General features: G+C 46.2%; 1 protein-coding gene across 1 annotated transcript in view; it reads right to left on the bottom strand.

Annotated features, from left to right (window-relative positions):
- The window catches only part of LARGE1 (LARGE xylosyl- and glucuronyltransferase 1), a 491262-nt gene that overhangs the window by 51221 nt on the left and 412216 nt on the right, over positions 1 to 27825 (bottom strand). The window contains exons 8-10 of the mRNA XM_019642580.1: positions 22096 to 22208; positions 20130 to 20255; positions 124 to 279 (exon numbers count right to left, since the gene is read on the bottom strand). Of these exons, the coding sequence (XP_019498125.1) occupies positions 124 to 279; positions 20130 to 20255; positions 22096 to 22208 (395 nt within the window). The remainder of the gene's footprint in view (positions 1 to 123; positions 280 to 20129; positions 20256 to 22095; positions 22209 to 27825) is intronic.

The following is a 27825-nucleotide window of genomic DNA, read 5'->3' as shown; positions in this document are numbered from 1 at the left end:
AGGGGTGGGGTCTGGTTCATCCGGGCATGCCCTGAGCCTGGCATGGAGCCTGGCACACTGGGAGTCCTTGGCAGGCTGGCAGAGAAGCTGCCCCTGCGCTGCTGAGCCCCGTGAGCCACTTACGTTTTCACTGTTGACATCAGCTTCACTGGGGCAGCCAAACAGTTCCCGCCGCAGGAGGTTCCCGTCATACTCCAGGAAGGTCAGGTAGAGGTTGCGGAAAAACTCCACATGCTTGTTCTTCACCCGCAGCTTCTTGGGGGAGTTCCAGTGAATGACCTGGCCGGGCGACAGATAAGCGGGCTGTCAGGCAGGGGGCACCGCATGCTTGCAGGGGGCCACAATTGGGCATTGGTCTAGGCATTATCTGCGGGCTTGTCCATTCATTCATTCATTCATTCATTCGACATGTACGGCAGAGTGGTACAGAGCAAGGGTGCTGAGGCCAGGTTGCCTGGGTTCAGGTCCCGGCTCTTCTCTAGGTAATCATTTAATCTTGCGCCAGTTTGTGTAACTGCTCAGTGCCTCAGTTGCGCCATCTGTGCAATGGGCATAGTAACAGTTCCCGCCTGTGCCAGCGTATAAGCTTTTGTGTCTCAGCTCCAAACCCGCTTTGTGATGCTGAAGCTGGGACTCTGCGAACCCTATTTCTGCTCTGCCAGCTGCTCCAAGAGGCGCTGCCAACAGGGGCCATGAGAGGGGGACAGGGAGTCTGGAGGAGGAGGGAGGGGCTTGCTACTTCAGCTGTTGCTTCCTGTTTCTGAGAGCATCGCCCCACCTCCTTTCTTCATGCCGGCACTGGCACTGCCTTCCTGCAGCAGCAGCTAAAACGGGTTTTTGCAGCTTTTCCAACCCTCAGAACCAGCGTCATTGTCCTCCCATCCCCGCCCAGGGCTGCGGCCTCTAGAGCTGCCTGCTAACTCCAGCCCAGGTTGCGGTTCCAGCCCCAAGTTGTAATATAATAATTGCCACTTCTTCCCTCCGTTCCTTCTGCTCCAGGTGTGGTAGCTGCTTCCTGCAATGCTCTGTTTTTGCTTATTTAGTCACCAAGTGAACACTCTGTGTCTAGTTGTCATTTTTAAAGATTAAATGCTGTCTTCAAATAATTGGTGTGGTTTCTGCCTCCAGCCAGGACTGACGGATACACTATCTCATAGAGCTGCTGTAGAAATCAACTAGTTAATACCTCTAAGCATGGAGGTGGTGCCTGGCATAGGGCGGGTGCTCAATAAATGCGGACTCTGACTATGAAGCGCCCACAGTATAGCGGGTTGGGAGGTGACCACTGGCCCCTGTGGGCAGTGCCTGCCTTTGGCCATTCATGGTCTGCTGGGGACATTGTGTCCACATCAGGTAATAGAATGTAATAATGGAGGGAGGACCAAGAAGAAATAGTAGATCTAGAATGCTCAGAGAAGCATCGTAGGAAAGGCCTGTGCTGGGGCCTGAAGGATGTGTGGGAGCCTTCTGGGGAGACAGGGCCTGAGACAGGGGGTGGTGGGGACACAAGCCAGGCAGAGGGAGGAGCCGTGGGACAGTGTGGCTCATCTGGAACTTGAGAAGTCACGAGTGGCTGCTGGAGCACAGTGGGTGGGGGAGGTGGCTGCAGAGGTAAGCAGGGGGACATGCTGGCCCCGTGGGGACCACGTTCAAAACTCAGACTGCATCAATAGAGGTGGCTAAGGAGGGAAACTCATCGGACGGGAGAACACCTCTCCATTAGCTACACTTTCATTGCCTTCTTGTGGTCCTCACAATGACCCTAACAAGGAATGCAATTTGAAAGCGTGAGCTGGGGTGCAGTCGCTGGCCCAGGACCACCGAGCTGGTCCGTGGGTGCTGGAGCTGGCATTTCAACCTTAAGTGTGAAGCAATCTGATCCCAAAGCCCATGTTCCTTCCTCGACACCACGGAGAACAGGAGATAACAGGTTTTAGAAACTTTCCTTTCCTTTTCCTGCTCTGTCACATTACAGAGGAAACAAAATAACTCTCACCTTTCCCTCTTTATCCCCCAACGTCCTTGTTCAGCCCTTCCATGCTGATGAGTCTGAGAGGAGCTGGGCGTACGGAGCTCACTTACTTCCCGGCTCCCTTGTCTGGCACTGTCTGTCTGTCTGTCAGATCCTACAGTAGGGCCCAGGGCCCACCATCTCAGAGGTGTGGAAGGCCCATCTCTCTCCGCCCTCTCCCTCAGGGGCCCATGGCTACATGGCAGCAACAGCCCTTGATGCTGGCTGGGTACGTACCGCTCTGCAAGACCGAGTCCCTCTCTCAGTGAATAGCAGGAAACCTGTTTGGCCCAAACCGTACCCCTGCCCCCCCACACCCGGCAGTGGTGCAGCAGCCGAGAAGAACCAGGGCCGTCAGACCTGCCTGGGTTCAAATCCCAGCTGTGCTCTTCACGAGCTGTGTGTGTCCTTGGGCAGCTTGACCCTTGGGGCCTCAGTTGCCTCATGTGCCAGGTGGGGATGAGTTACCCCGACTTTACAACGTAGTGAAGAGGGTTAAGCAAATGCCGAGCACAGTGCCTGTGGGTCAGGGTGGCCCAGATATGCGGGTTCCCCTGCTCCCCTGAAATTTGGGGCCACGAGCCTGCACCACTAGTGTTCTGCCCTCCTTGCCCTCCTGCCAGCGTGAAGTCCGCTGCGGCCGTGAGTAAGGAAGCGGGCAGCTGGCCCTCAGGAGAGAGCAGAAAGGACCTGCCAGTCCTGTTTCGATACAGGCTACCTGGCAGCACTTTCATTTAAGGGAAGGATGAACACCAAATCCGTGGTTCTTTTCCTGCGCCTTCTGAACGGTGTGAGAGGGCAGGATTGGGAAGCCCCGCCCCTGAGAACACACCCACGCCGGACATGAGAAGGTCCTGGGCCTGCATTAAAATAAAGGCACGCAAGCCGATGTCTCTCACACGCAGTGGGGGTCACGTCTCTGCTGCCAAGGAGTTTGGTGCTGGCCAAGTGCTGAGCCAGCAGGAAGGCTGATGGATGGGCGTCTGAGGCAGGAAACGTGGGCTCCCTCAACGTGGGGAAGCATGAACTAAGTAAAAATGAGGGCTGGCCGGTGCGCCAACTATCTCAGCTTATTGTGCGTCCATCTGCCAGGCACTTGGGAGACCCTGTGTCATTAATGCCTCAAATCGAACCGCATTGTCCGGTTTCCGGCAATGGCGCTCGACTTGCCTGTATCTCACGGCTGGCACGTTGCAGAGCAGAGACACCAAGCCAGCTCTACACTGGAGCCCCAGGTTCCTAGCTGCTGTGGAAGACTGTGTCGATGGGCAGAGCACTTCACAGATGACAGAGGCGAAGGGCACAGACGAGAGGTGGCTTGCCCAAGAGCACATGGTGAGTTTGGACCAGGTCAGAGCTAGGATGAGGACCCTGGCGTCCCCACCCACCCCAGGCCCTCTCTTATCCCATCGTGCCTCATTCTGTTCTGTGTCTGCCCAGGGAGCGGGGTCTGGGTATCCCTACAGGCAAATTACTGGGGCCATAGAAAAAGCAGCAAAGGTTAAAGAAGGGGAGGGGAAGAAGGTGGCTGGGTGATTGGCAGGCCAAGGGGATTCTGGGAAACCTCTGACAATCCAGCTTCCCGGTGACAGGTCAGCCCAGTTACTTTTTACACCTTAGTTTTTAATGACCAGAACACAGAATACTCCAATCCCCTGTGCTAGACTCCAGAAAAGTAAATAACAGCTATTGTTTATCTAACACCTGTTATATGGTACATATTAGACTGTGTGTGTGTGTGTGTGTGTGTGTGTGTGTGTGTGTTCACATTCAATCTTCAAACAACTTGGTAAGGCTGGTTCTATTATTAATCTTGAAGCCCAGACTGGTGCAGGACCACTCAGCTGCTAAGTGGCCAATCCCAATGCAAAAAAACCCCAGGTCTGTCTTGCTCCTAAATCTTTATCTTTCTACCACTTCATTCATTCAACAAATACTAAAGTAAGCACTGACTACTGCCAGGTGCTGAGAGGGGCTATGAATGCAGAGGTGAGCACTGCAGACCATGCTCTCTTTCTGGACCTTACGACTAAGAGGGGGAGGCAGACATTCAATAACCGTCCATTTAATTAATTATTTATTTAGCTGAACCATCCTGCCACCTGTTGGCAGCTCAGCGGCTGCTCAGTTCAGGCCGGGACTCGAACCGCTGTTGCTCAGAGCTCAAACTCTTGAGCCAGCTCTTAACCAACTGAGCCACTTAGCTGGCCCGATAACTGTCCATTTTAATCTGCACATATGATATGTGCATTTGAAGAGATGTTAAAGGGAGGCCGGGCAAGTTCAAAGATAAAGAAACCAAGGCCCAGAGAGAGAAAGTGACCCGCCCAGAGTGACGCAGCAGAGCGCGCCGTCGTGCCTAGCTTGTATCTCCCCGGCCGCTGCTCCTTCCACCAAAACCCCTGCCTCTGACAATCTGACTCTGGACCACTACGGCTGATAATTCTGATCAGTGCTTGTCTGGCTACTGAGAAATGTCATTTCCTGGTCCCTGGAGGGACAGAATCACCCATCATTGCTGGTTTGGGGGCAGCAAGCTAGCGGTGTAGATGACATTTACTGACAAGCTTTCACACACAAGACAGAGTGACACTGGAGAATGTGCCCCAAATAGATTTGTGCAAGGAGCTGCTGGTAAGTACATGTGAGTCTATGAAGCTCGTTGTGAAAACCTATCCTAACTTACTCCACTTGCTGAGGCACGTTAGCACAGTAATAACAAGAATTATTATTAGCAGCTCACAGATACTGCGTCCTTGCTATGCCCAAGCTCTGCTCTGAACACGTCACTTGTCCTAGCTCACTGATTCTTTATTCAACGCTATATAGTGATATCCTCATTATGCCATCTTACACATGAGGAGCATTCAGCAAATCTCCCCAAGGTACACAGCTAGAACGTGAACGAATCAGGATTTGAACCCAAAGAGATAAGAGACATTAGGATTTTATCTGTCTAATTTCTCCCATGTCTGTAATCATTAAATGACTCCATTTATGGAAATGAACATGAGATTTGCAGAAGATTACAGGATTAGAAATGAAACCTATCTTTCCCTCCCAAATACAGAGACCCCATGCATCCCTGGGATGCTAAGGGTGCAGGTGATTTAGGACTCCCACAGATAGAGGTGGCAGCTCTGGCTCAGCAGGAAGCAAAAAGGAGGCATCCAGGTTGCGTGCCAGGTGGGCTGTGGAGGCTGCCAGGCACCGGGGCCCCATGGGCGGGATCTAATTGGATCTGAAATATCTGTAAAGGCCGAGTATGCATGCACACCTGGAGTCAGCCTGCAGTAAGCCAGGGAAATTGATGACTGTCCAGGAAACTTAAACATCATCTGGGAAGACAGCAGAAGTCGACAAGATTAGAAGAGAAACAAGAGACTCTATCACCCACCAAGGACACAGGGAAAAGCATTTCAAAGACAGAAACGAGACCTCGGTACAAGAATAAGGTGATGGAAAGAGGCCAGCCCAAACTTCAGCTTCTTAAATACTTAGAACCCCGAGGGTTCATCAAAATAATTCATGGTGCACAAGTGCTAAGAAATTGGAGCCTGTGTGCAGATGCCAGGTGAATAAGAACACGGGCCTTATGTCTTCTAAGTTACTGGGATAAGGGGTGTTTGGAAAACGGGTCTCTGCCTCAAGACCTCCACTGACTTTCTATGACCTACAGAATAACATTTATGCTCTTTAGACCCGCAGTTAAAACTGTCGTAAACTGGCTCCCACTTACAGTCCCAAGTCTACCTCCAGGCTACAAAACTTCCTGGTATTTCTTGAATCTGTCTTTCATGACTCAGGGCCTTCACATATGCTGCCCCACCTCCCTAAAATATCCTTATTTCTTCTTTACCATGCGAATGCCTGCACATCCTTCAGAGCTGAGCTCAAATGCCCTTCTGTTTCCCAGACCACACGTGGCAGGGGGTTGCCTCCTAGTATGTCTCTCTCTCCACTCTATTCATTTCTAAAGGAACATTAATTTCATTTATAGTTGCAATGTCCCCAGCCCCTGTGAATAGCTCATGATCCCTTTACGATCTAAGCCAATCATGATGACCCTACTCTCTGATTCCCCAGACTCCCTTGCAGCTAGAGGCGGCCATGTGACCCAAGGTTACCTAAAAAGATACACGGGGAAGCATCTATTTGATTTCCCAATAATAAGGTGCCATTCTCCGCTCACCCCACTCACCTTTCTGTCACAAACAGGGATGTGATGACTGGAACCATGACAGCCATCCTGTGACTATGAGGGAGAGGTCAACACAGTTGTGTCCATGAACCAATGTCATAGCTGCCTACTCCAGAATTCTCAGCTAAGACATTCAATCCCCTCTATTTTATTTTTAGTCTCTGCAAATTGGGTATTCTGATTGTCAGGGTAAGCATTTCTAATATAATACCCGAGGCAACTGCTGGGCCCTTCCTCAGCGTTCCAGGCTCTTGCACTGAGCCCTATTGGAGGAGTCACTGCATGCTCTTACCATGATTTACCGATGTGCCTGCACCTGGCAGCACTGAACTGTGAATTTCTGGGTGGGCAGGGAGCACAGCTTATTATCATTCATCCTGAGCGCTGCAGCGCCTGGCTGGCAGTTAGTATTCCACAGCTGCCCTTTGGTTCAAGAATGGAAATCATGATGATGACATTCTCAATAGTCCTCACGCTCTGTCTATAGCAAATCAGTGATAAAAGCCCTGTTAATGTGGCCTGTAGGCTGGAGAAACATATTCCTTGTTTTTGTCTCAGGGCCAAACAGCTTGTCATTTCTCTCTTGAAGGAGTTTAAGCTCCCTCAGTTTTCACCCTTGTTTGGTATTTCTAGAAGCACAATTGTCTGACATGTCCCTTTCCTTGTCATCTTCAGGATTGCAATGCAGGGTAGGAAGGGACGAGGAGACGGACCTACATGCCAGGCCCAGCTCCAGCTCGGATCAGCTGCGTGGCCCACGCCAAGTCGCCTAAGATCACAGAGCCAGGCCTTTATATGTAAAAGGGACACGACAGCAACCGCCTTGCAGTGTGTGGTCAAGGCCAGGACCGATGGCGCGATGGACCTGAAGGCACATCACACGTGTTCACAAAATTACAGAAGAAATCGGGTTTCAGACTTCATGAAACAGTCATCTAACCAACTAGGCCAGTTGGATGAAAACAGTGTGTCTAGGTGGTAAGGAGGGATAAGAAATGAGATTTATAAGGAGGGACAGCAGATTGTCACAGCCTGGGGCCGAAAGGTAGGGTGGGTACAGACAATATGGCCATGCCAGGGCCAGGCTGGATCGCAGGAGGGGCCTGAAGAGGGGGCTATTCAGGAAGGCAAACACCTTCCCGTGGGTTTCAGGCACTGGGCCGAGATGGGCAAGGAGGCAAATGTCACCCTGCTTTCCCCCAACTCTGGTACTCAAACAACGTAATGTATTTGAGCCTCTATTTGCCGATCTGCTAAGAGGGAATAACAATACCTGCTTGGGAGGGTCAATGAGACAAGAGAGGTATAGAGGTGGCTACTGCGGAGGCTGGAACAGGCTGGTGCTCAGTCTACGTGAGTCCTGGAATAGTCCATATTCCATTCCCACAGGATGTTCGCTAAAGTGACACTGTCCTTCAGTCTCTATGTAAAACCTGGCCGGCCGGCTCCGTGGCTACAAGACCCGTGCTTTGTCCAGCTCTGCACTCACAGTGACAGGCTTGGGCAACGTTTGCCGGCTGCCAATGGAATCCACTTCAGTTTCTTATTCCCCTACTGATGCTGAAGAGTCTCTTCCAACTCCCTTCCTTTTCCTTTCTCATTCCTGACAACAGCTGGTAGCAGCTATTAAATAAAAACGGTATCCTTGATACGCAGACTCCGAGCACAAAAGCTCTGTGACTCTTTCCTCCTTTTACTCAGCTCTTTATTGCTTCTTGTTTTTTACAACTCCCAGAGGGGGTGGAAAAAAATAAACCTTCCCAGACAAAAATGCATCATTGCTCAGGAAAGGGGAAGAAAACATACCAAACTCTGATTATTCAGTCCCCTTGGTTGGAAAATGTAGACACTTAGACCAGTGCGTGGATCCGAGGCCCAGTCCTGTATCTTATCATTTCTTGTTCTGTCATCTGTAACATTTCTTATTTTTTCCTGTCTGAGGTAGAGGTTGGGGAGAGGAAAAAAATGACAACAGGAAAATGGATACCTTTGATAATACTCGGGGCCCTTGGAGGGTCAGGAATCTACACGAAGATCCAGCTATATTCTCTAACGTTTGTTATGTTCAATATTTTGGGTTCTTTTTTGCTATAAAATGGGGGTAAAAATTCAATTTGAATTCTGGGATGTGTTGAGAATCTCTGATAGACCACTGATAGTGGGAAATGGAAAAACGATGCAAACAGTGTAAGAATCCTCCATGAATGTTGCCTCAGTGTGGCCTCTCTCTAGATGCCCAACATACGACCAGTGGATGATAACCAGCCCTGTGCCCTTCCTGTCTCCACAGAAGTAATGACTACGACTTTACTCACATGTCATGGACTCCACACGGTGTCTTCCTGGGGAGCGCCTCTGTGGATCTGGGGACAAGGTGGACAGAGGCAAGCAGCGTCCACCTCTAGAGAGACTGTGTTTCCCTGAAAATAAGACCTACCCAGAGAATCAGCCATAGCATGACTCCTCGAGGATACGGAGGGCACACACCCCTCACATGAGGGTTTTATAACCGTTTTCAAGGAGAAGGGTGCCTTTTCCACAAACTCCTTCAGCTTAAAATATTCAGTATGCCAAGGTGCCATATTTTGGCACCTAAAATCATGCTATGACTTCTTTTCCGGCGAGGTCTTATTTTTGGGGAAACCATTAAGGAACAGCAGGCTGTGGACTCCGGTAGGGCTTTGCCAATTTGGCAGAATTTGGTAATGCCCTTGGGGGTGGGCACCATATGATTCACTGCTTGGCAACTCGGGGAAAGGCAGCATTGCTTCCTGTTCCCAGCAGCACCTGCCACAGTGGCCCACTTTGGCTTTTCTGTGCTGGGCACGGTTCCTTCGCAAAACCAGACCCTGCCTTCTTCCTACGATCCTAACAGCACCATCCGTCATGCCTGACATGCCAGAGGCATGGGCACGTGACTCAGGGTGATGAATGAGCCATTCCTGACCATTCTGAAGAACACCGAGATGGGTTCAGGCGTGTGCATGTGCCCCATGAGGGGTAAACGCGGTCCTTTTGCAGAGTCACTGAGAGAGAGGGGGCATCTCCGTTCAGCCTGGGATCACGAGTGCTAGCCACTCTTACCTTGCCCTGCTCTGATTTCTTCACGGCACGTTCGCAACCCAACATGACCAATTTCATCATTTGCTTTCTTGTTTCATATCTGTACTCTGCATTAGAATACCAGCTCAGGGAGAGCAGGATCTGCACTGTCTTGTTCAGTGTATAACCAGTGCTCGGAACAGTGCCTGACTCATAGCAAGTGTGCAATACCTATTTGCTGAACGACGAGGCTCTATACACTGGCTGGGGGGCTGCCAGGCATTTCCCTGCCATAACAGAGAAAAGCAGAGGGTAAGGGAGAGAGAGTGAGAGGGAGGGAGGGTAGGAGAGAGAGAGAGAGAGAGATCGGCTACAACATTTGAGCACCCATATCTAACTGTGTCAATGCAGAGAGTGTGACATGATGCCCTCAAATATTGAGATGTACTGGGGTTTTAAATGTGCCTGGGTAGCTGTTCTACAAATGATACATATATCTATTTTTAGTGCATTTAATAGTATTAACAATATTATTAAACTAAAATAACCCTCACAAAATGAGCAAATGGCTTCAAAAGAATCCTATAGTATAACCCAAAGTATAAAATAAATATGCATGAGTCCATTTGGATACAAATGAATACATAAATGGGGGAAAGAGACAAATCTTACAGAAGGACCCCAATAAATACAGAGGGTGCCAAAAAACATATACATATTTTGAGAAAGGAAAGCTATTAAAATTGTAATAATATGTACCAATAACAAAAGAAGAATACAAGCCATGTTGGACTTCTGCCATTACAAGAGGTGCTCAAAGTGGTTCCCATCAGCGTCCAGACACTTCTGATTACAGCAAACTACTGCTTGAGCCACGTTGACCAAAGTGTCCACTTGTCTACATTTTTTTTGGCACCCCCAGTATATATTCTACCCACTTCCAGTGTGGGGTGGATGTAGCGACTCACCTCTAAAAACTGAAGTTTGAAAGGGAAAAATAGTAACTTTACAGTAGAGAAAACCAGCAAAAACTGCCTTAACCAGGGCAGTTAAGCATCCTGAGTGATGTCCTGTGTGGAAATCAGGCCCCTCCGGACACAAGTGACAATAAGTGATTTGCAACTCACTCCTGTGATATAGTCTTTCCAACCACCTGTAACCTCAGTGTAATGATGAGCAAATACACCGTACAAACCAAATTTGAGGGACATGTTATCAACTACCTGACCAGTCTGCCTTAAAAACTATCAAGGTCAGTCATGAAAAACAAGGAAAGAATAAGAAACTGTCAGAGACCAGAGGAGACTAAGGGAACAGCACATGGATGGAAAACCCGGGACTAATGCCTCAGTAGGTAACAGCAGCCCCCCATTTTCGGTTTGTTAGTTTTGAGAAGTTCCCCTTGTTATGTAAATGTTAACATGAGGGGAACCTGAAACTGGATGAGGGGGATAGGGACTCTCAGAATTACTTTTACAACTTTTCTGTAAATCTAACTCCTTTCAAATAAAAAGTTTACATTAAAAAAGAAAAGAAAAAAAAGAAGTCCTACAAAGCAAGGCCAGATTGAGAATACCAATAGGACCAGCTCATGTGACTGACAAGAAAACAGCTGAGCTGACAATTCTGCTCCAAGATGAGCTCTTCCTTAGCTACTTTACCAAGTACAGAAACGCTGAACTAATTAGATCTGACAAGAAACTGGCAAAAAAAAAAAATTAAACTCTCAAGACTATTTCAAATATGCATTTATGACCACAATCGTTCAGGAAGAATCCACCCCAAATGTGTATTATGCCTTCAGATATTACTTAATGTGAGACAAAAATGCACGATTAGTGAGACATTTGAAAACAGTGCACCCAGGATATGACACCAAGCTTCTAAATTTGCAGAGGACGTTTAAAGTCTTGTGAGACTCCAGAACTTTACGACGTTTCACTAAATCCCGCAAAAAGAGAATGGCAGTGTCTTTGGCAATTTCACACATAAAAATGAAAGATAATGAAATCCAATAAGACAAACACTTGTTTTTCCTGCCTTGGCAAAAACGGCTGAAAAAATACACAAAAAATATGGTAACACAATGAAGTGAATTCCTTGGTCAGCAGATATTGTGGGAAGAGTCACGGAATACACCTGCTGAAGGCCCGAGGACACTAGCATTAGAACAAATTATACGTGAGACTCGATACGGAGTTAAATCAAAGTACAGAGGATTTCTGACATGTGTCCCTCATGCTATTTGCAAGACTCTGTGTAGATAATGGAATACACAAAAAAACAACTTGTCAGTGAGCACAATAGGAAAAGTGTCCTGGAGAAGTTATATCCTGAACAGTAAATTCCTACTTTACTGATTGTAGTGTTTTATGGAAAGTATGTATGTGTAATCGTCGAAGGTACAGCTCCTTTACTTGGAATACTGAAAGGTTTCCAAGTAAGGTTACAGAGTGAGCACACATATCGAATTCCTTTAGTGGATCACTGATAGGCATGTGTGCAACAAAGCACTTGTAGCCAGCGTGCACCAGTACTACTAGATGTCACTGATTTGGGCAATTTCATAAAGGCAAGACTGAAAACATCCAAGAATGTCTACAGTACTTTCTAAGGACATAGGAATGCCCATAAAAATCTGTGCAACATAGAGCTTCACTGGTTAACTCACGGCCAACGATAGATGGCATACGTGAAGGTGATTTACACATTTCTGTTTTTATGAAAAAAAAAAAAAAAAGGTTGTCGGTGGTATGCTATCTCACATTTTTGAAAAAACAAAACAAAACAAAACACACTTTCAATCCGACCCTTCCATGTAAAGGTGATGAGTGAGAGAGCAACTACTTTGAGAAAGAAGTTGTGATGTAGACAGAGCTTTGAGGAAATAAATATGTGAAATTGTTTCCATTGTTATAGGATTTTGAGGTTAAAAAAAATGTGTCTTACCTATTAAAGCCCCCATTTCTACATACTTAGACATTTCAGTGTTTCAACATTCACAACCAGCAAATCTGCTCAATCGGTGCTTCCCTCTTTCAAAACCCTTAAGAGAGCCCAGGTTTTCCAGGGAAGTTTTTCTGACAGTGGGCATCTAAGGAAACTGTCCCACAAGGTATTCCATGGTCAAAGGGGTCTGTGCTGTGTGTTGACACAGAATACGTGTGGGAAAGGCTGGGGATCAACAAAATCGATCAGGTTTCCTTGCTGTAGAACTTCATAATATAGTATTTGGCATAAATAGTACGTAGAATTCCCCTCTTTCTCAGCTCTCCTCTATTTTAAAGAAAGCACATTAGCACGTCTCTTAGAACTGTTTGGATACACATACCAAAAAGTGCTACTGTCGAGTCAATTTTCCAGTCATCACTTTCCTTCTAGGAGTCTGGATATTTCCAGGAATCATGGCGTCTGAACTTCATCAGCCATGGATAACACAGCCAGGGATGGATAACTTACGTGGCTACCGCGCAAACGCATTAAGTTCTGAAGATTACTCAACGAGCAAAGAGTGGGCGAATATTGAGGAAAGATAAAAGACGACAGCTTAAATGATCCAAAGTCCCCTTGGCTGAGCATGTCATTCTCCTGTAAAATATTGGGGCACAAGATGACGCATGCCACAAAACAGTGCTTAACCTTGAGCGAGCCACTTCCTCTCTTTGGGTCCCTACTTCCTGTCTGTGAAACGAGAGCACGAGAACGCACGAGGAAGAAGATCCCTCGTTACACGTTTTGCCCACCAGCCGACTGCAAAGTACTCTGAGAGAGTGGGACTAATACTGATGTATTATTAATCATGCGAATAGTAGGCTTACTACGTGTCTCATAGCCCGGTACTAACCGATGCATGTATAACCACTTCTAATCTTTACATCTCCTCTAAAGCGGTGATTATTTCCCAACTTTCTCCGATGAGGGCACTTGGTCCAGAGAGGTTAAGGAACCCAACAGCAGCCTTACAGCCTGGCCTGTGCTGGGTACCCTGCAAGTGTTTTCTGGGTGAATGAGTGATTCCAGGCATGAGCTACAGAGCGACAATGTCAAAAAAACAGGCTACTTGAACAGGGGCCAGCTGCCTCATATGTAATCCTGAGACTCCTTGAGTTTACAAGCTGCAGCGATGTGCAGAGACAATAACACTTAGAGCCCTTGAACTTGGATCATGCAGTGAAATTAAACAGGCACTGGCCTGAGGTAAAGAGAGGTCTGGCTGGGAGGTGGTGACTCTGGATTTCAGACCTTCTTCCTCAAAGCAACTGTTTGTCCTTCCTCGTTCCATCCGAATCCTCCCAAATCAACCTTACGATTCGTCATTTTTATTACCCTCTCTCCGGCTCCCTCTGCCTCATTTTTCACTGGAGTCTGCTTAGCTACATAACACGCTCAATATGCTAATATATGGCGGCCCCCCATCTCCCTCAAAAGATGTGAAAACTGACACCTCTAAGTATTATAAAATGTTTTAAAACTTGAGTTATGTGCTATTCCTTTTATGCAAATACTACAGGCTGCCTCTAGGAACATACATCATTTCCCCATATGGATGGCGTGTCTTCATTTTGTTTTTCTCTTCTCCTTCAGGATTTTTCTTTTAAGTGTGCGCAGTTCCCAATTTATGAATGGACGGCAGTCAACAACTCAGCCTCTGAGTCTGTTGTTTAAAAATCAAATGTTCTTTCAAGGAGAAAATGTTATATTTAAGGCCTCTGTTCTGAGGTTAGGGCTCAAAAAACCCATTGAATCCAAAGAGGGCTCATGTAGAAAAATCCTATAGAACCATTATCTCACGTAAAATGTTTTCCTGGGAAAATATATTCAGGTGGTAACTCAGCCCAGGGTCAGAGCACAGAACTCTGGACATCGAGTCAAACTGATGTGAATTTGAACTTCATCTCTGTCGTACGTAGCTCTGTGAGTCTGGGTAAGTACTGGACTTATTGTGTATGATCCTTAATTTTCTAAGGTATAAAACAGACCAAATAATATTCACCTCGTGAGGCTTTTGTAAGATTAAGTGAGGCCATGGTTGGAACACAAGTCCCATCCAATGTGCCTGGGAAACTCCATTTTGTCCTTTGAGGGCCTGGTCACAGCTCGCCTCCTCTGAGGTGTATTTCCTGTCAACCCCAGGAAGGGATCACCGCATTCGGGGCAGATGTGTTTGGAGCAATGGCGTGGTCCCTGCAGCCTGGCTCCCGGCACCCAGTCCACTGTTTCCAACGTGCAAGTGGGTTTCCACTCCTTTTCACTCTCCAGGGGCATAAGCAGGGCTGGGGGGATGGGGAGCGAGGGTGTTTGGGGGCTGAGGAGTGCTGTGGGGGCAGGAGACAAGCAAGGAGTCGAGTTTGGCCATCGAGACCCAGCTGAGGATCTCCCACAGAAATCCCTCCTAGACACAGACCGTATCATGCTCCCAGCCAGGGGTCTTCCTCCTGCCCTCTCAGCACCCCTTACTTCCTTACAACACCTCGCAGGCTGTACTGGAATGTTCTGTTTACTCACTGGCTACTTCTCACTGACCGTGACCCTGCTGAGGGCAGGAACCACGGTTTACTCAGCTCTGGGGCTCCAGTTAGACTTACAGACCTGAGGACTGTACCCTTTGGTCTGGCCAGGGCTTGCTTCTCTAACATTGAAGATGCAAGGGCGAGAACACAGTTTTATAGCATCTCTCCCATTCTCCCTTCTCTAAACCGGCACACAGCCCCTTTGCTGGTCCCCTAAGAGTTTGTGCTCCTGGTGAAGAGATTAAACAACGGCGCTTTGGGTCCTTCCCTTTTTGAGACTCAGCCAGGGGGAGGGCAGGGTCATCCAGCTTAAGGACTGAAGAGAGAAAAATGAAGGTCTTTGAAACACAAAAGACTGAGGTGAAGTCAAGTGCATTTCTTTGGAGCATTCAAGGGGCCTGGCTGCGACGGGGCCCAGAATAATGGCCTCCATATGTAACTGAGCCCGCTAGAGGTTAAGTGATTTACTCAAGTCCCTTAGCTGGTAGAACTGTCAGGAGAATTTACAGGGTTCCTTGGCTCCAAAAGGAGCACAAGCAATGAAACCTCAAGGAAACCATTTCTCCCCTTAGACGTTCTCTTAACGAACCTATGCTTAGCACCAAGTTCTCCGCTGACACCCACAGCTAGAAGCCCCAGGCCAGTAAGCTGTTCTCTAGCAGAAAGTGGGAACATGGCTGCTACATGTTGAACTTGATGCTCTCCAGGAGTGAGCTGTGTTTATTACCAAGTGTGATTTTATGCCACTTGTATTTGTAATGTAATTGAAAATGGAACTAAATATTCGTGTGTGTGTGTGTCCTGTGACGGAAGGGCGTCCTGTCCAGGGTGCGTTCCTGCCTGGCGCTCTGAGCTGCTGGGAGAGGCTCGTGCCATCCCCAGCCCTGAACTGGAATAAGTGGGTTGGAAAAGAATTATTTTACTTGCTTTTTTGAATCTTTCTTAAATGTCTGTATAGCTCACATTTATTTCAATGTTTAATATTACAAGTGTTTGGGGTCTTTGTTTAGAAGTTTGGTGATGTTTTTATGACCAGAAATATGCCCTAGGAACTTCTGTTTACATCAGTTAGCCTGTGGTAAAATTCATTTTGTAATACGTTGCTTCGCTTCAAGTCACGGTTTCCATGACCCTGTGGACAATGTTAAGTGAGAACTTACTATATTCCCCAGAACTTATATTCCCAGGGAGGAACATAATAACTAGAAAATAGGAGGTCCTTCACAAATGTTGAACATGATGGATGAAATAAAATAAAAAATGGGAGGAAGGAGAAGAAAGATGAGAAAATGACAAAGATGAACCTCTACCTGGAATCGGAGGCCCAGGGTGGCCTGGTGGGACCTACAGAAACGCTGTCTTCTTGGGCCAGGCCTCTGGGCTCCATGCCAACGTCCAGGCCCTGATATAACCCAGAGGCTGGGGCTTGGGCCCACCAACCTCTCCACTTTATCCCTTCACCCTTTCCCTACCTCTAAGGCAGCTCCTTTTGTATATAAATATTGGCTATCTTTTAGGGTTCTGTGTAAGATTTTGTTATGTGAGTAGGTAAAATGACTTCCTGTTTTTTGTTTTTTTTTTTGGCTTATCTATTTGATAAACCATGACTCTACTTCAGGGTTTTGCTGAAGCAGAAATTCCTCTACTTACACAATAGGTGGCCAAAGAGAGTTCACAAATTATTTTGTTTTACAGGTTCAAAGTGACAATAATTAAGCGACTCCTAAGCAACGCCAACATGGCGTAGCCATCTGTTACACAAACACGTAAGCTCTCCATGACCAACAGCTTTGTTTTGCTTCCCACAGCACCACTAGGGCCCTAACAGCACCTGGCACATAGTAACCATCCAGTAAATACCGATACAGGCACGCGAACGCGTAGGTATGTCTGTGGTAGGTATGTCAGACGTGACACACTTGCACTTGGAGACCGAGCTCTGTTGGCATCTATAAGATGTTGAAGCAGGAAGTTCACAGATGAAGAGTCTCCTTCTAATTTATGATGCCTTTTCTTTACCTTCCCCTGGCTGCCAATTTTCAGGCTCTCAGGTATCGTGCCCAATGTCCTGGCTCAAGAAGACCTGCCTGGTTTCTTGAATGAATCTCATACTAAACCTCCCAAGAGCAAACAATTTCACAAGACATGTGACCTGCCAAGGCCTCCTTCCCGGCCCTGCATTTCTTTCTGTTTTTTTTGTTTTTTTTTTTTACTGAGGTAAAATATACATAAAATGTACCATTTTAACCATTTTTAAGCGTAGAGTTCAAGTGACACTAAGTATGTTCACGTGGCTGTGCAACCATCACCGCTGTCCTTGTCCAGAACTTTCTCATCACTCCATGCTGAAACGCTATACCCGCTAACTCCACCTCCTCCCCCACCCTGGCCCCTGGTAATCACTGTTCCACTTTCTGTCTCTGTGAATTTGACTACTGTAGGTACCTCATATAAGTGGGATCATACCATACCTGTCCTTTTGTGACTGGCTTTTTTCACTTAACATGTCTTCAAGGTCTGTCCACATTATGGCATGTGCCAGAATTTCCTCCTTTTTTAAGCCTGCCAGAATTTCCAGTTGCACTGATTTTTGTGGAAGTTTTCTAGTTTTTATTTTTTTATATGAAAATAAGATTTGAGACTTTGGAAGTCTCTTGTGCTCCTGCCTGGTCAAGAAATGTCATTTATTATGAGGACACAGGCATTGCTTCAATCTGTTATCATTTGCCCACTGAACCCTTACTGCTTTCTCCAGCAAGTCATCCACTTCTCAGTTTTTGACCAGTTACATCCAAGTCCTAGATTGTAAAATATGTACTGCTTCAATTATGATGTAGAGCTAAAGTGTTTGTTAGGACTCTTGTAAATAGCACACGTTGGATGTTGTTTCCTGTTCAATCTGACAATTTGTCCTTTCATTCCCCAAATTAGTTTATTTGATTATCGATATATTTAAACTTATTTCTACCATCTTGATTTCTTGCTTTCTATTTTCCCCACTTTTTCTATATTTTTCTTGCATTTTTTTTTTTTTAACGATTGAGCTATTTTGGTTGTTTTGGGATTTCTTATTCCATTCACCATACCATCCACCATGGACTTATAAGTTATGGACCCTTTAAAAAAATTCCTTTAGAGCTTAATCTTGAATGTTAGCATGAATACCTAGCTTAAGGGCTGAAGTTAGTATCTTGTTCCCCACAACTCAACAATGATCTTAGAATACTTTAATACTAATCACTTCCCTTCTTACTAATGCGATGTTATTGTCTGGTATTTTAGGTATAAACCTTTTAAACCTATATATTATACATTATTACTATTATTTAGAAACTGTTATTTGGACTTCCCGCAGATTTCTCATTTGTTTGTTCAACCTGCCTTCCTGAATCTGGAATCATACTCCTTCCTCCTAACGAACACCCTCCTGACTTTATGCTGGGGTCCTTTAGTTGTCTTTCTTCCTGTGGGACCCCAAGTTCCCATGCACCACCTTTCAATAGGATGGTTATACATGTTGTTTGGCTGACTGTGACTTAGGTCTATTGTCCCAGTGTAACTCATGACAGCATTCCCTCATTTGAACAATAGAATATACAGTCACCTACCTTTAAACCAGCTGCCCAGCCACCAAGGAGCAGCAAATGGCCTCAGTGAGAAATCTAGTCACATCTAGCTGTTCTTTGCTGATTCTTTCGATTCACACTTTATCATTCCTCCTGGCCTCTGCTTATTTCATTTACTTCATGGACTGATCAGCTATGCTTTCAAAACATTTAAAAACATTTTATCTAGCATTTTAAGGTGTTCTTTACAGGGCTGGTTTTATTCTCCTGCCCTGTGACCTTCCAGTTCATGATATTCTTAGGACTATTCCTGTGCATTTCATCTATTTCCTTTGTGTCTAACACATACATGACATATTAAAGGAATTTCATACAAGCTGATTGAAAGAATGAATGATGCACGTACTTCTGTTTTAAATAGTTTCTAATATTTTGCAATAAACTTCAAGTGCATTTAAAACAAAAAGTTCTTTCTTTTTGACTGTGATTTCCTCCTTGGGAAGGTGTGAACTTGAAGCTGTTCGTAACAACACAGTCTATATTTGGGAACAACTAAGGTAACAGAAATGGGTAAGTAATGAAAGAGTACAAAATTCCATGTGCATTATGCCTCTAAATAAGATAAAATACGCACATGTGGGTGGACATGGACCAGAAACCAATTGCAAAACACTGACTTACTAGGAAAGTCAGGTTTGCACGCCTTCCTTTTTAACACTTGCAGTTATCATCACTGCAGTGTCACATGGGCAATGCATCTAAATTTTATTATAAATGAAATAGACTCCCTGTGGGTGCATGTATCTAGTAATACTTCTTCTTTGATACAGCTGGAGAAGCAAACACACTTGGTGTCTGACAGGCCTGGGTTCAAATCCTTGATCTGTTACTTAATAGCTGAGGTCAGTTGTTCCCTCCTCCTATTGTACGTAGGGAATTCTGACACACCTCTTAACTCTGGGCTCAGACATATGGCTACTTTGGCCAAGAGAATGCTGGCAAGAAGGACCCAAGGTTTCCTTGTGTGCGCTGAGCTTTGTCTTCCAAATCTCTGCTTTGCCATGAGAACAAGATGGACAGGCCTGCTGATGGGCTATGGGGGACACTGGAGGACAGAGAAGTGGCCCCAGCCACCAGCCATCCTATCTGAAGCTGACTGTGGATACTTGGTTAAACCCGTGAAAGTAAGACAACCATCCAGCCAACCCACAGACTCAATCAACTAAATAAACGCTTGCTGATTTCCATCACTGTTAGCACAGTTTTTGTTCCGCACCATGATTTGTGGGAGCAGATAACCGATACCCTGTCTTCTTCGTCTTTCTCCTGCTGGGCCCTACCACTATTGTATCCATGCCCCCCTCCCCCCGACCACACACGCCTATCATAGTACCTGTCATTGTTTTTTACATTTATTTCCTCTAAGCCACTGAATGACTTGACAGTAGGAAGTACGTTATTCATATCCATATCTGCAGCACCTGGCACAGAGTAGGCCCTCAATAACTGTTTTTGTTTGAATTATATGACTAGATTTTGGGAGCTGACATGAACCAAAACAGCTGGCAGCAGGTGGCAAGAATTACTACACAAGCTGGTCCTTATGCTGGGAGGCCTTATGCTTTTCAGAAAGGCCAAACAAGAGGAGGGGAAAAAAAAACCACCCAAAAAAACAAAGGAGAAAAGCACATTCTTCCTGCTTTCTGTACCCTTATCGCTCTCACCACACGGCACACAAAGCTCAGAGCCATTCATCCCCCTGAAGGGTGCTCCCCTTCAGGGATGTGTCCCTACTGTACCTTTAGATCAGACACGTCTCTGTAGCACTGCTCAGAGCGGGTGTGGTCCGACAGCTGCACGTTCCAGAAACAGGGGAGCTGATACACGAGGAAGGGGTTCTGTTTGATGACGGCGTTGAAAATATCCTGGGGGGTAAAAGGCAGAGACACAGTCAAAAGGTTGGGTGGGCTCCGCTGATGACACTAACTCTCTACGTGCTGTATCACCTGTGTGCGTGAGGGCTTCTCCCGAGCCTCCTGCCCGGGACACAGGCTGGCTTCCACCCTGGGGCACTTCCCTTGCCTCTTATCTCTAGGAACCGAGCAACAATGTTTGGATAGAGGTGGGGGAATGTCCCACGCTGCCTCGGAGCTCATGGGTCCTGCTGATCTCATTATGCACCACATGGCATGCGCACTGGGGCTGACAGGGAGTGTCTTTGGCATCCGAGCCGGCGTATAATAAATGAAGTCACTTTTCTGCCCCTCTTCCCACCTCATGGAGGAGCCCTGTGTCATCCATCCTGAGCCTCCTGGAGAGGAAACGGCACGATGGGTGACAACTTGCTCTGCTCGTTCTGGGGCTGAGACAAATTACAGATCCTGTTTCAGCAGCTCTTCCTGGGGCTTTTGGCGGACTCAATGATGGATGCGCCTTGGTTTCCTGCAGGCCATGGTTCCTGGGAAGGCACGCCCCATTTCCCAGGCCAACCTGGGCTTTTGCTAAAGGGGCTTCACTTCTCTCGAGCTCTTCTCCGAGCTCCCACGCCAAGCCATACCTATTAACCGGCTGCTGACAGGAGGTGCTGGGAGGTGAGTCACGGGCCTCTGTGGCAGGAGATGGCTGAATAAACTACCCTCACTGGGCATGGACATCCAATTCTAGCTGTTGGGGACATACTCAAGTCATCGTGACCTGACTTAAAATATGACAACGGAGGACAAATTTCCCCTCAGGTTTAAAATGGCTACCTGGGTAATTTTTAATTCATTCATTATATCATATTTCATGTTTGAAAAAGGAAATTAGTTTCTGGCTACTTGGGAAATACTGCATAATAAGAATATGAAAAAAAAATAGTACAGTAACCCGGAAGATTTTCTTGTTTCCCCTGCATTAGGAAACATCGCAAGAACTCAGTGACTCAGACAATGGAACCCTGAGCAGATACACAGAGAGGGAGCCTGCCTCTTGGATGAAGTGGAAAGGATAAAATGCAGACAACCCAGAGAAATCATCTTTACGTCTCAAGGGGGCCACGTACACCACAGGAAACTCAGTCAAACCTGTGAACCTGGTACATCCAAGATCAAAAGTTCGGGACCCCACGTTTCCTAGTGAAAATCAGAAATGGGGTTTTTATGATTTTATGTGAATAGTTTGGTAGAGTTCATGGACTCTTTCCGGTTGCTTGGATTAAACGCTGGTTCCTCCAGCCAGGTGGCTTGTCCGTTCTATTTAAATGCATTTCCCTTGAGGATAGGGTCATGGGACAGGATCTAAGCAAAAGGCGTTGCTTTAAAAGTTAGACTTTATTGCTAGACAGGCAAATGAAACCTAGTCCGGGAGATGTGCCGTGGCATTCTGGGATCCCAGGGGCAGGCAGTATGTTCTCCACACTGAGATAAAGATGGCAACCTCCTCTTAACACGCCAAATTATCACTTACTCATGTTTGCCTCCATCCACTCTGAGCCCCTCTGAGGCCAGGGACTGCATCCTTATCTCTGTAATCCTATTTCTGAACGCAGTCCCTGGCATACACAGTGTGCAGTGGAAGTCAGCTGAATGAACGAAGGCATGAACCAAGGAAATAAACTGATACATTGAGCTATTGGCTTAGACCGGCAGAACAAAGCAGATCTAGCCAAGTGTACAGTCACACAATGGGCAGGAAAATAAGGCAGGCCCGTCTCCTTTCAAATTTGTTGGAGGAACAGAAGCAGGGTACTCAAGGATAACCATATCTTCCAACCTGGCCACTCACCTGGTCAGCCAAGGACGTGGACAGCATGCCCATCAGCTCCCTCTCCGCGGTCAGCCTCCACATCTGCTCCCACTTCATCTTCCGCAGCTTATCCAAGAGCAGCAGGATCACCCCTGGGCAACAGCATAGGATGGAGCATGAAAAAGCCAACAGTTAGACAGAGCCAGGCACACCTGCCCACCTGCACTGGCGGTGAACACACCTGGCTTCAATTCCAGGCTCTGACAGTTACTCAGCATGAGACTTTAAACAATATCTCTGCAACATCCATCGTATGGAGAACATTAATGCGGACTTCAAAGGCTGGTTCAAGGACTGAGATGGGCAAAGGATCTAGCACTTTCTGGAGATGGATGGTGGTGATGGTTGCACAACCTTTTGAATGTACTTACTGCCATTGAACTGTACGCTTTTAAAGACGGTTAACATGGTGTATCTATGTGATGTATATTTTACCACAATAATTAAAAAAGAGCCTAGTATTGCACCTGATACACAGGACATTCCATAGGCATATTAGAATTTCTGCTATGTTTCCCCCCAGAGATATGATAACCTACCTAGGTTTAGCTGATGGACGGCATTTGTACAATACACGCCATTTATCTTTACAGACAAAAAGCAGCATCTCTGCGACTTTATTCTGGGCGAGTCTTGCCAATTGGCTTCAGACTTACTGACAAGCCATCTGAGCTCATTTCAGCGTTACTGATTTTAATGCTCTTCTTTAGCCCACCACGATCAACACATATGTAAACTACGGGGACAGCAGTGCTGATACAGGGTCTCTAAGATGAGCTCCAAAAACCTTTGGTTTCATGAGAAATTGATAAGAGGCAGTTTCCTTTCTCTCCACCTTCTTCATTTTTGTTGGTGTCCATTTTTATGGGGAGTGACCTGGGTGAACGGGGAATTGTGTAGCCAGGGAAACTGCCACTGTGTACCCTCTTGCCTTTTCCAACACGTTAAAACACCTAAACGTATTACTCAGGCTCAAAACCAATTAACTAATAGAAGTCTAACCAGGAAAAGTACATTCTGGCTGAGCTGAATGGCTCAGAAGCAGCTGTTTCCTACCAGGTCAGTTGGAGCACGTAGAGAAAGCACAGAACACAGCATTTGGAAGCCAAGGGAATTTCCCTGAAGGCCGCTGCAGTTAATTTGGTGGATGGAATTGCAGCACCCATGGGCTCCCAAATCCATCCTCCACAGGATGCTTTGCTCAGCAGAACAGCCAGGGGAGAAAAAGCCAGGCAGTTGAAAAATGATCTTATTTGATACCTAGTATATACATTTCTAAGGTTGTTGGAAAGAAACTGATTCCCCAAATCACACATAAATGTCAACACAGAGATTTTTTTACTTATTCCAGTGGCACATATTTGGAGAAAAACTATATTCACCATTTAGTGAAAGGAGTTTGGTCAGTTAGAGTTGAAATCAAAATATGTATGTGTGTATGTGTGTGTGTGTGTGTGTGTGTGTTGGGGGGGTTATGGGAAGAATGAGATAATATAGAGATCTGAACTTGTAAATCAGAAGTGCAAATCTCATCTATTGCTTATCTCCTTTGTGCTTTGTTAGGATTTTTGCACATATTATTTCACTTAACACTCACAAGATGTCTACAAACTAGATATTGTCATCCTTATTCAACAGGTGGGGAAACTGAGGGGTGCAGTCAGACACTTGATCAATTCACAGTACCAGACTAGCTATGCCATTCAAACACAGATCTGCCTGACTCCAAAGCCAGTGCTTCTCCGACTACACCACACAGGTCTAAGCACCAGCAATGCCTCTTTGGGGCTCTGTGACACAGGCCAAAGACTTTTTCCTTTTCCGTTTTTCTATGTGTATTTGCCCTGCACAACTCAGAAAACCATCACGCCCCCTATTGGGAGGCTGGTGAACATTTAATCACCAGCTCTCCAGGCGAAAAACAAAAACAATCTGATTTGTAGCATGTGCCCATTCCCATGGTGTAAATATTCCCATCATGGCTGATTTCAAGCTACCAATGGGGATGTCAATGAACGCCAACTGGAAAGAAATGTACATAATTGGCCCTCCTGAGTTAGTATGAGCTAGCGTCAGTGCACAAAAATTGCTCCCCAAACACAAAAGCTATTTTAGGAATAGTACAATTCACCACAAGTATATTATTTGATGGCTTCTTTTGGAGAGAATGGAAAGAAAAATTTACAAAGTTACAAACCAAGAGAATATAGTGATGGATTCAAGTAAACAGATTCCAGTTAAATATGTGAAAGAGAATTTCATTAAACCTTATTGCAGAAACTAATTCTAATTAGGTTGGATAGATGCTCTGGTATTTAGAAAAAAATGAGGGTGGTGGTGGCGGCAGTAGAAACTGTAAACAATGGTGAAAGATATTAATGAACATTTTTAAGCCTCAAAAGAGGTCAAAGGTAGATCTATCCGTCTCTGGAGACTGAACTGAGAATTGATGCTTTTAAATGGTGTTAAGGCTTGGTGAGTTCTAAGTGGCAGATGTAATTCCACTCTGTTTGCCAGGCTAGTTGAAAAGAGGGGGATGTCCAGAACAGGAGGCTAACTACAGAAATCATTCTCTCAGCTATCCAGCCTTTTCTTTTGTGATTTAAATTTTACAAGCAAGAACCATTTCAAACCAGCAGAAAAGGACAGAAACTAATAACAAATCTATACCACCTCGATTTAATAAACACTAATATAGTGGCACATTTGCTGTTAATAATAAAACATTACAGACAAATCAAAAGCGCCTCTAGCTCATTCTCGTCCTCCCTTCCCCCCAGGGTAACCAGTATCCTGAGGAGGTTGGGTTCCATTTCCATGCATGTTTTCATACTTTTATTCCCCAAGCACATATTAATAAACACTATATGGTGTTTTTAGAGTGTTTTGTAGTGCGTATTTTCTTTTCAAACTTACCTTATCACCCAATGTTATGTCTTTAGGATTTAACCATGGTAAGATTTCAATATCTAGTTTATTCACTGTAATCCCTTTATTCATCATACAAATATACCACAATTTATTTATGCACTCCCCTACCAAAGATTATTTAGCTGTTTCCTATGTTTCTGCTATTATAAACAACGCTGTAATAAACATCCTAACCCCAACTCTCTGGGCACATGTCTTATCAGGCATGAGAGCTTAGCTGGGGTACAGCCTCCAACGCTGGGCGAGGGCTGCTGTGGTAATGGTGCCACTTGTCTTGAAACATCTGGAATTACTCCATCTTCCTTCTCCATTGCATTCAAGCCATTACCCATCTCAGGGATTCTACATTAAAACGGCTTTCGCACCTCTTCGTTTACTCCTTCATTCAAGAGTTATTCGCTGAGCACCTATGACGCGCAAACTAAGTGAAACGGACTTGTGCGTGCATTTCTTCCCTACTGTTTCTAACCTCATGGGTTTTATTTAACATATTAATTTAGCATATATTTACTGGATGTATAACATACAATCGTTGCCAGGCTCTTTTGTGGAAGGCATGCAAATTACAATTCGATGAGATGAGTGCAAACGCTGAGAATGGGCACTGGTGATTAAGGGCACACAGGAGCGGGTCCTAGGTCAGGCGGGGCGAGGATGAGGTCAGGCAGACGAGGTGGGGATGTCTGAGGAAACGTGGACGAAGGCAGGGCGGAGGCATTGCGCTATGTCGGAACTACAGTGTGCGACGGCTACATGGTTTAAATGGCAAATGCCAGGACAGGAGCCTGAACAAGTGAGCAGGGAACGGATGGGGAAGGGCCTCATAGCTACGCAAAAGAGACGCTTTCCAACCATTTTCATGTCATTTCCTAAACAGAAAATGATATCCTTACAACATGGGGGACAGGGAGGAAGCTGCCTGTGGCTGGAAGGGCTGATGCAGTGGTTCTGGATGTCCCAGGTCCCATTCAGGTGCCCCCATGGCTGAAGGGATCGCTGTTTTGGCCCATCTGTCACCCACGTGTGCCATACTAGTTGGTAAGTCCTGCTGAGGATAACTGGAAGCTAGTGAAGGACTCTGAGCAAGGGAGTGACCACAACTGAATCTTTTCAGAAAAGCCAGTCTAAAATGTTGCTTTCTCAGGTCATGTGACAGGCGCAAAGGCCTCCAGTATCTCAGGTGGTCTAAAGGACAAGCCACGCAGTTCCTTCGCCTGGCACGCCGGGCCCATCAGAATCTTGCCACAATTTTCTTGCTTCCTTTTCATCAGACCATTCCTTCCAGCACAACTGGCACAATGGCACTGCTACGGAACCACTTCTTTCTTTGCAAACTTGACCAAGCCAATACTCAGCCTGGCTCCGTCTTCAGAACCCCAGAATGTTTACTAAATATACTGTTCTCCACTCCCCGATTCAACCAAGAGTCAGACTCCAAAACGAACATAAAAATTCATGAGCACGCCCGTCACAAAGCTCACGAAATTCACTCTCAGCCTCTGCATGCCTGAGCTTCAGCATTCTTCGCCTCTCCTGACTTACAACATTCTTAGAAAGGAGGGAGGCTAGTCATCGTGGCCTTTGGATAGACACGGGAGCTGGGGTGCTAAGAAGAGAGGTGACTTTTCCAGCATCATCGTGGCAAGTGCTCCCCACTGCCCTGCCTGCAAAAGGGTCTTCACCCTAGAACAACAGAACTAATGAAGACTGTGTGAGTCCTGTGCCAGCAGGGTCTACGGGGTGCATTTCCTTCATATCTCGAGGTTTTGAAAGGATGCCTCACATTAAACATGAAAGCCAAGTGTGTACACAGCCCACGTGAGGTCATGGCAATCAGGGCTCCCAAGACTCACCGCCTGGCCATAGGTGAGCTGCCCTTGACATGGCAAACAAACCCATGGGGGACCTGTCTGGATTTCAACCACGTGTCCTCATTCAGAAGTGATTTCTTCTAGAATTCATTTTAGAGGTATGTTTTGAGCACCTCCTAGGGTTCTACTCCCTGGCTTAACCGGGGACTTAGTTTATAAAGCACACTCCTTGTTCTCAGGGAGTAAGGCTTAATAGGGCAGGAAGACGCGTGCATAACCCAGACAATGAAAAAACACTGTGACAGATCCGCGATGCGGTAAGAACTACAAGACCCGGCACAGGCAGAGCGACTGTGATCTGAGTAGGTGTGTGTGGGGGGCAAGTGTTGGGGAAAAGCTCCCTGAACTAAATGATGCCTAAACTGAAGCATAAAGGATGCAGAGGACTATGTGAAGGTCAAACGAGACAGGAGTCTCCCTCCAGGGCTCTGAATGCCTATCAGGTAGCAAATAGTTTCCACCCCATTTGAACCGCAGACCTGAAGAGGTAATGACCCAGTTCTCCCTCTTCTCCCCAAACGGAGACAATCCAGAAGAGGCCGCATCAACTTGTCTGGCATGGGTGAAAACATTTGTCTTTGCTCATCAATGTATAATTAACCACAGGTCGTTTGTACAATAAATATCCTGGCTTCCTCGTGCTGCTGACGCAGTGGAATGAATTCTGGAACCCAGGCATCTTTGCAGCTAGCACAGGAGAGAGGGAGCCGCACATAACAGGAAAACTGCAGTGGGCTTGGAAATGTTAAGACCTCAGCTTGAGTCCTAATAGTGTCACTTACCAGCAATATTTCTTGAATAAAGCCACGGGGATTCTGAGCCCCAGTTCCTTATTTATAATACAGGGCACTCCCAAGTTAACTTTAAGATGAGTATGAGGACAAAAAAAGTGTATCTTTAGAAGTAT

Source organism: Hipposideros armiger, unplaced genomic scaffold (assembly GCF_001890085.2).
Source record: "Hipposideros armiger isolate ML-2016 unplaced genomic scaffold, ASM189008v1 scaffold_71, whole genome shotgun sequence".
Lineage (NCBI taxonomy): Eukaryota > Metazoa > Chordata > Mammalia > Chiroptera > Hipposideridae > Hipposideros > Hipposideros armiger.
The sequence above is the reverse complement of the archived record's forward strand: the minus strand, read 5'-3'. Positions and strand labels throughout refer to the sequence as shown.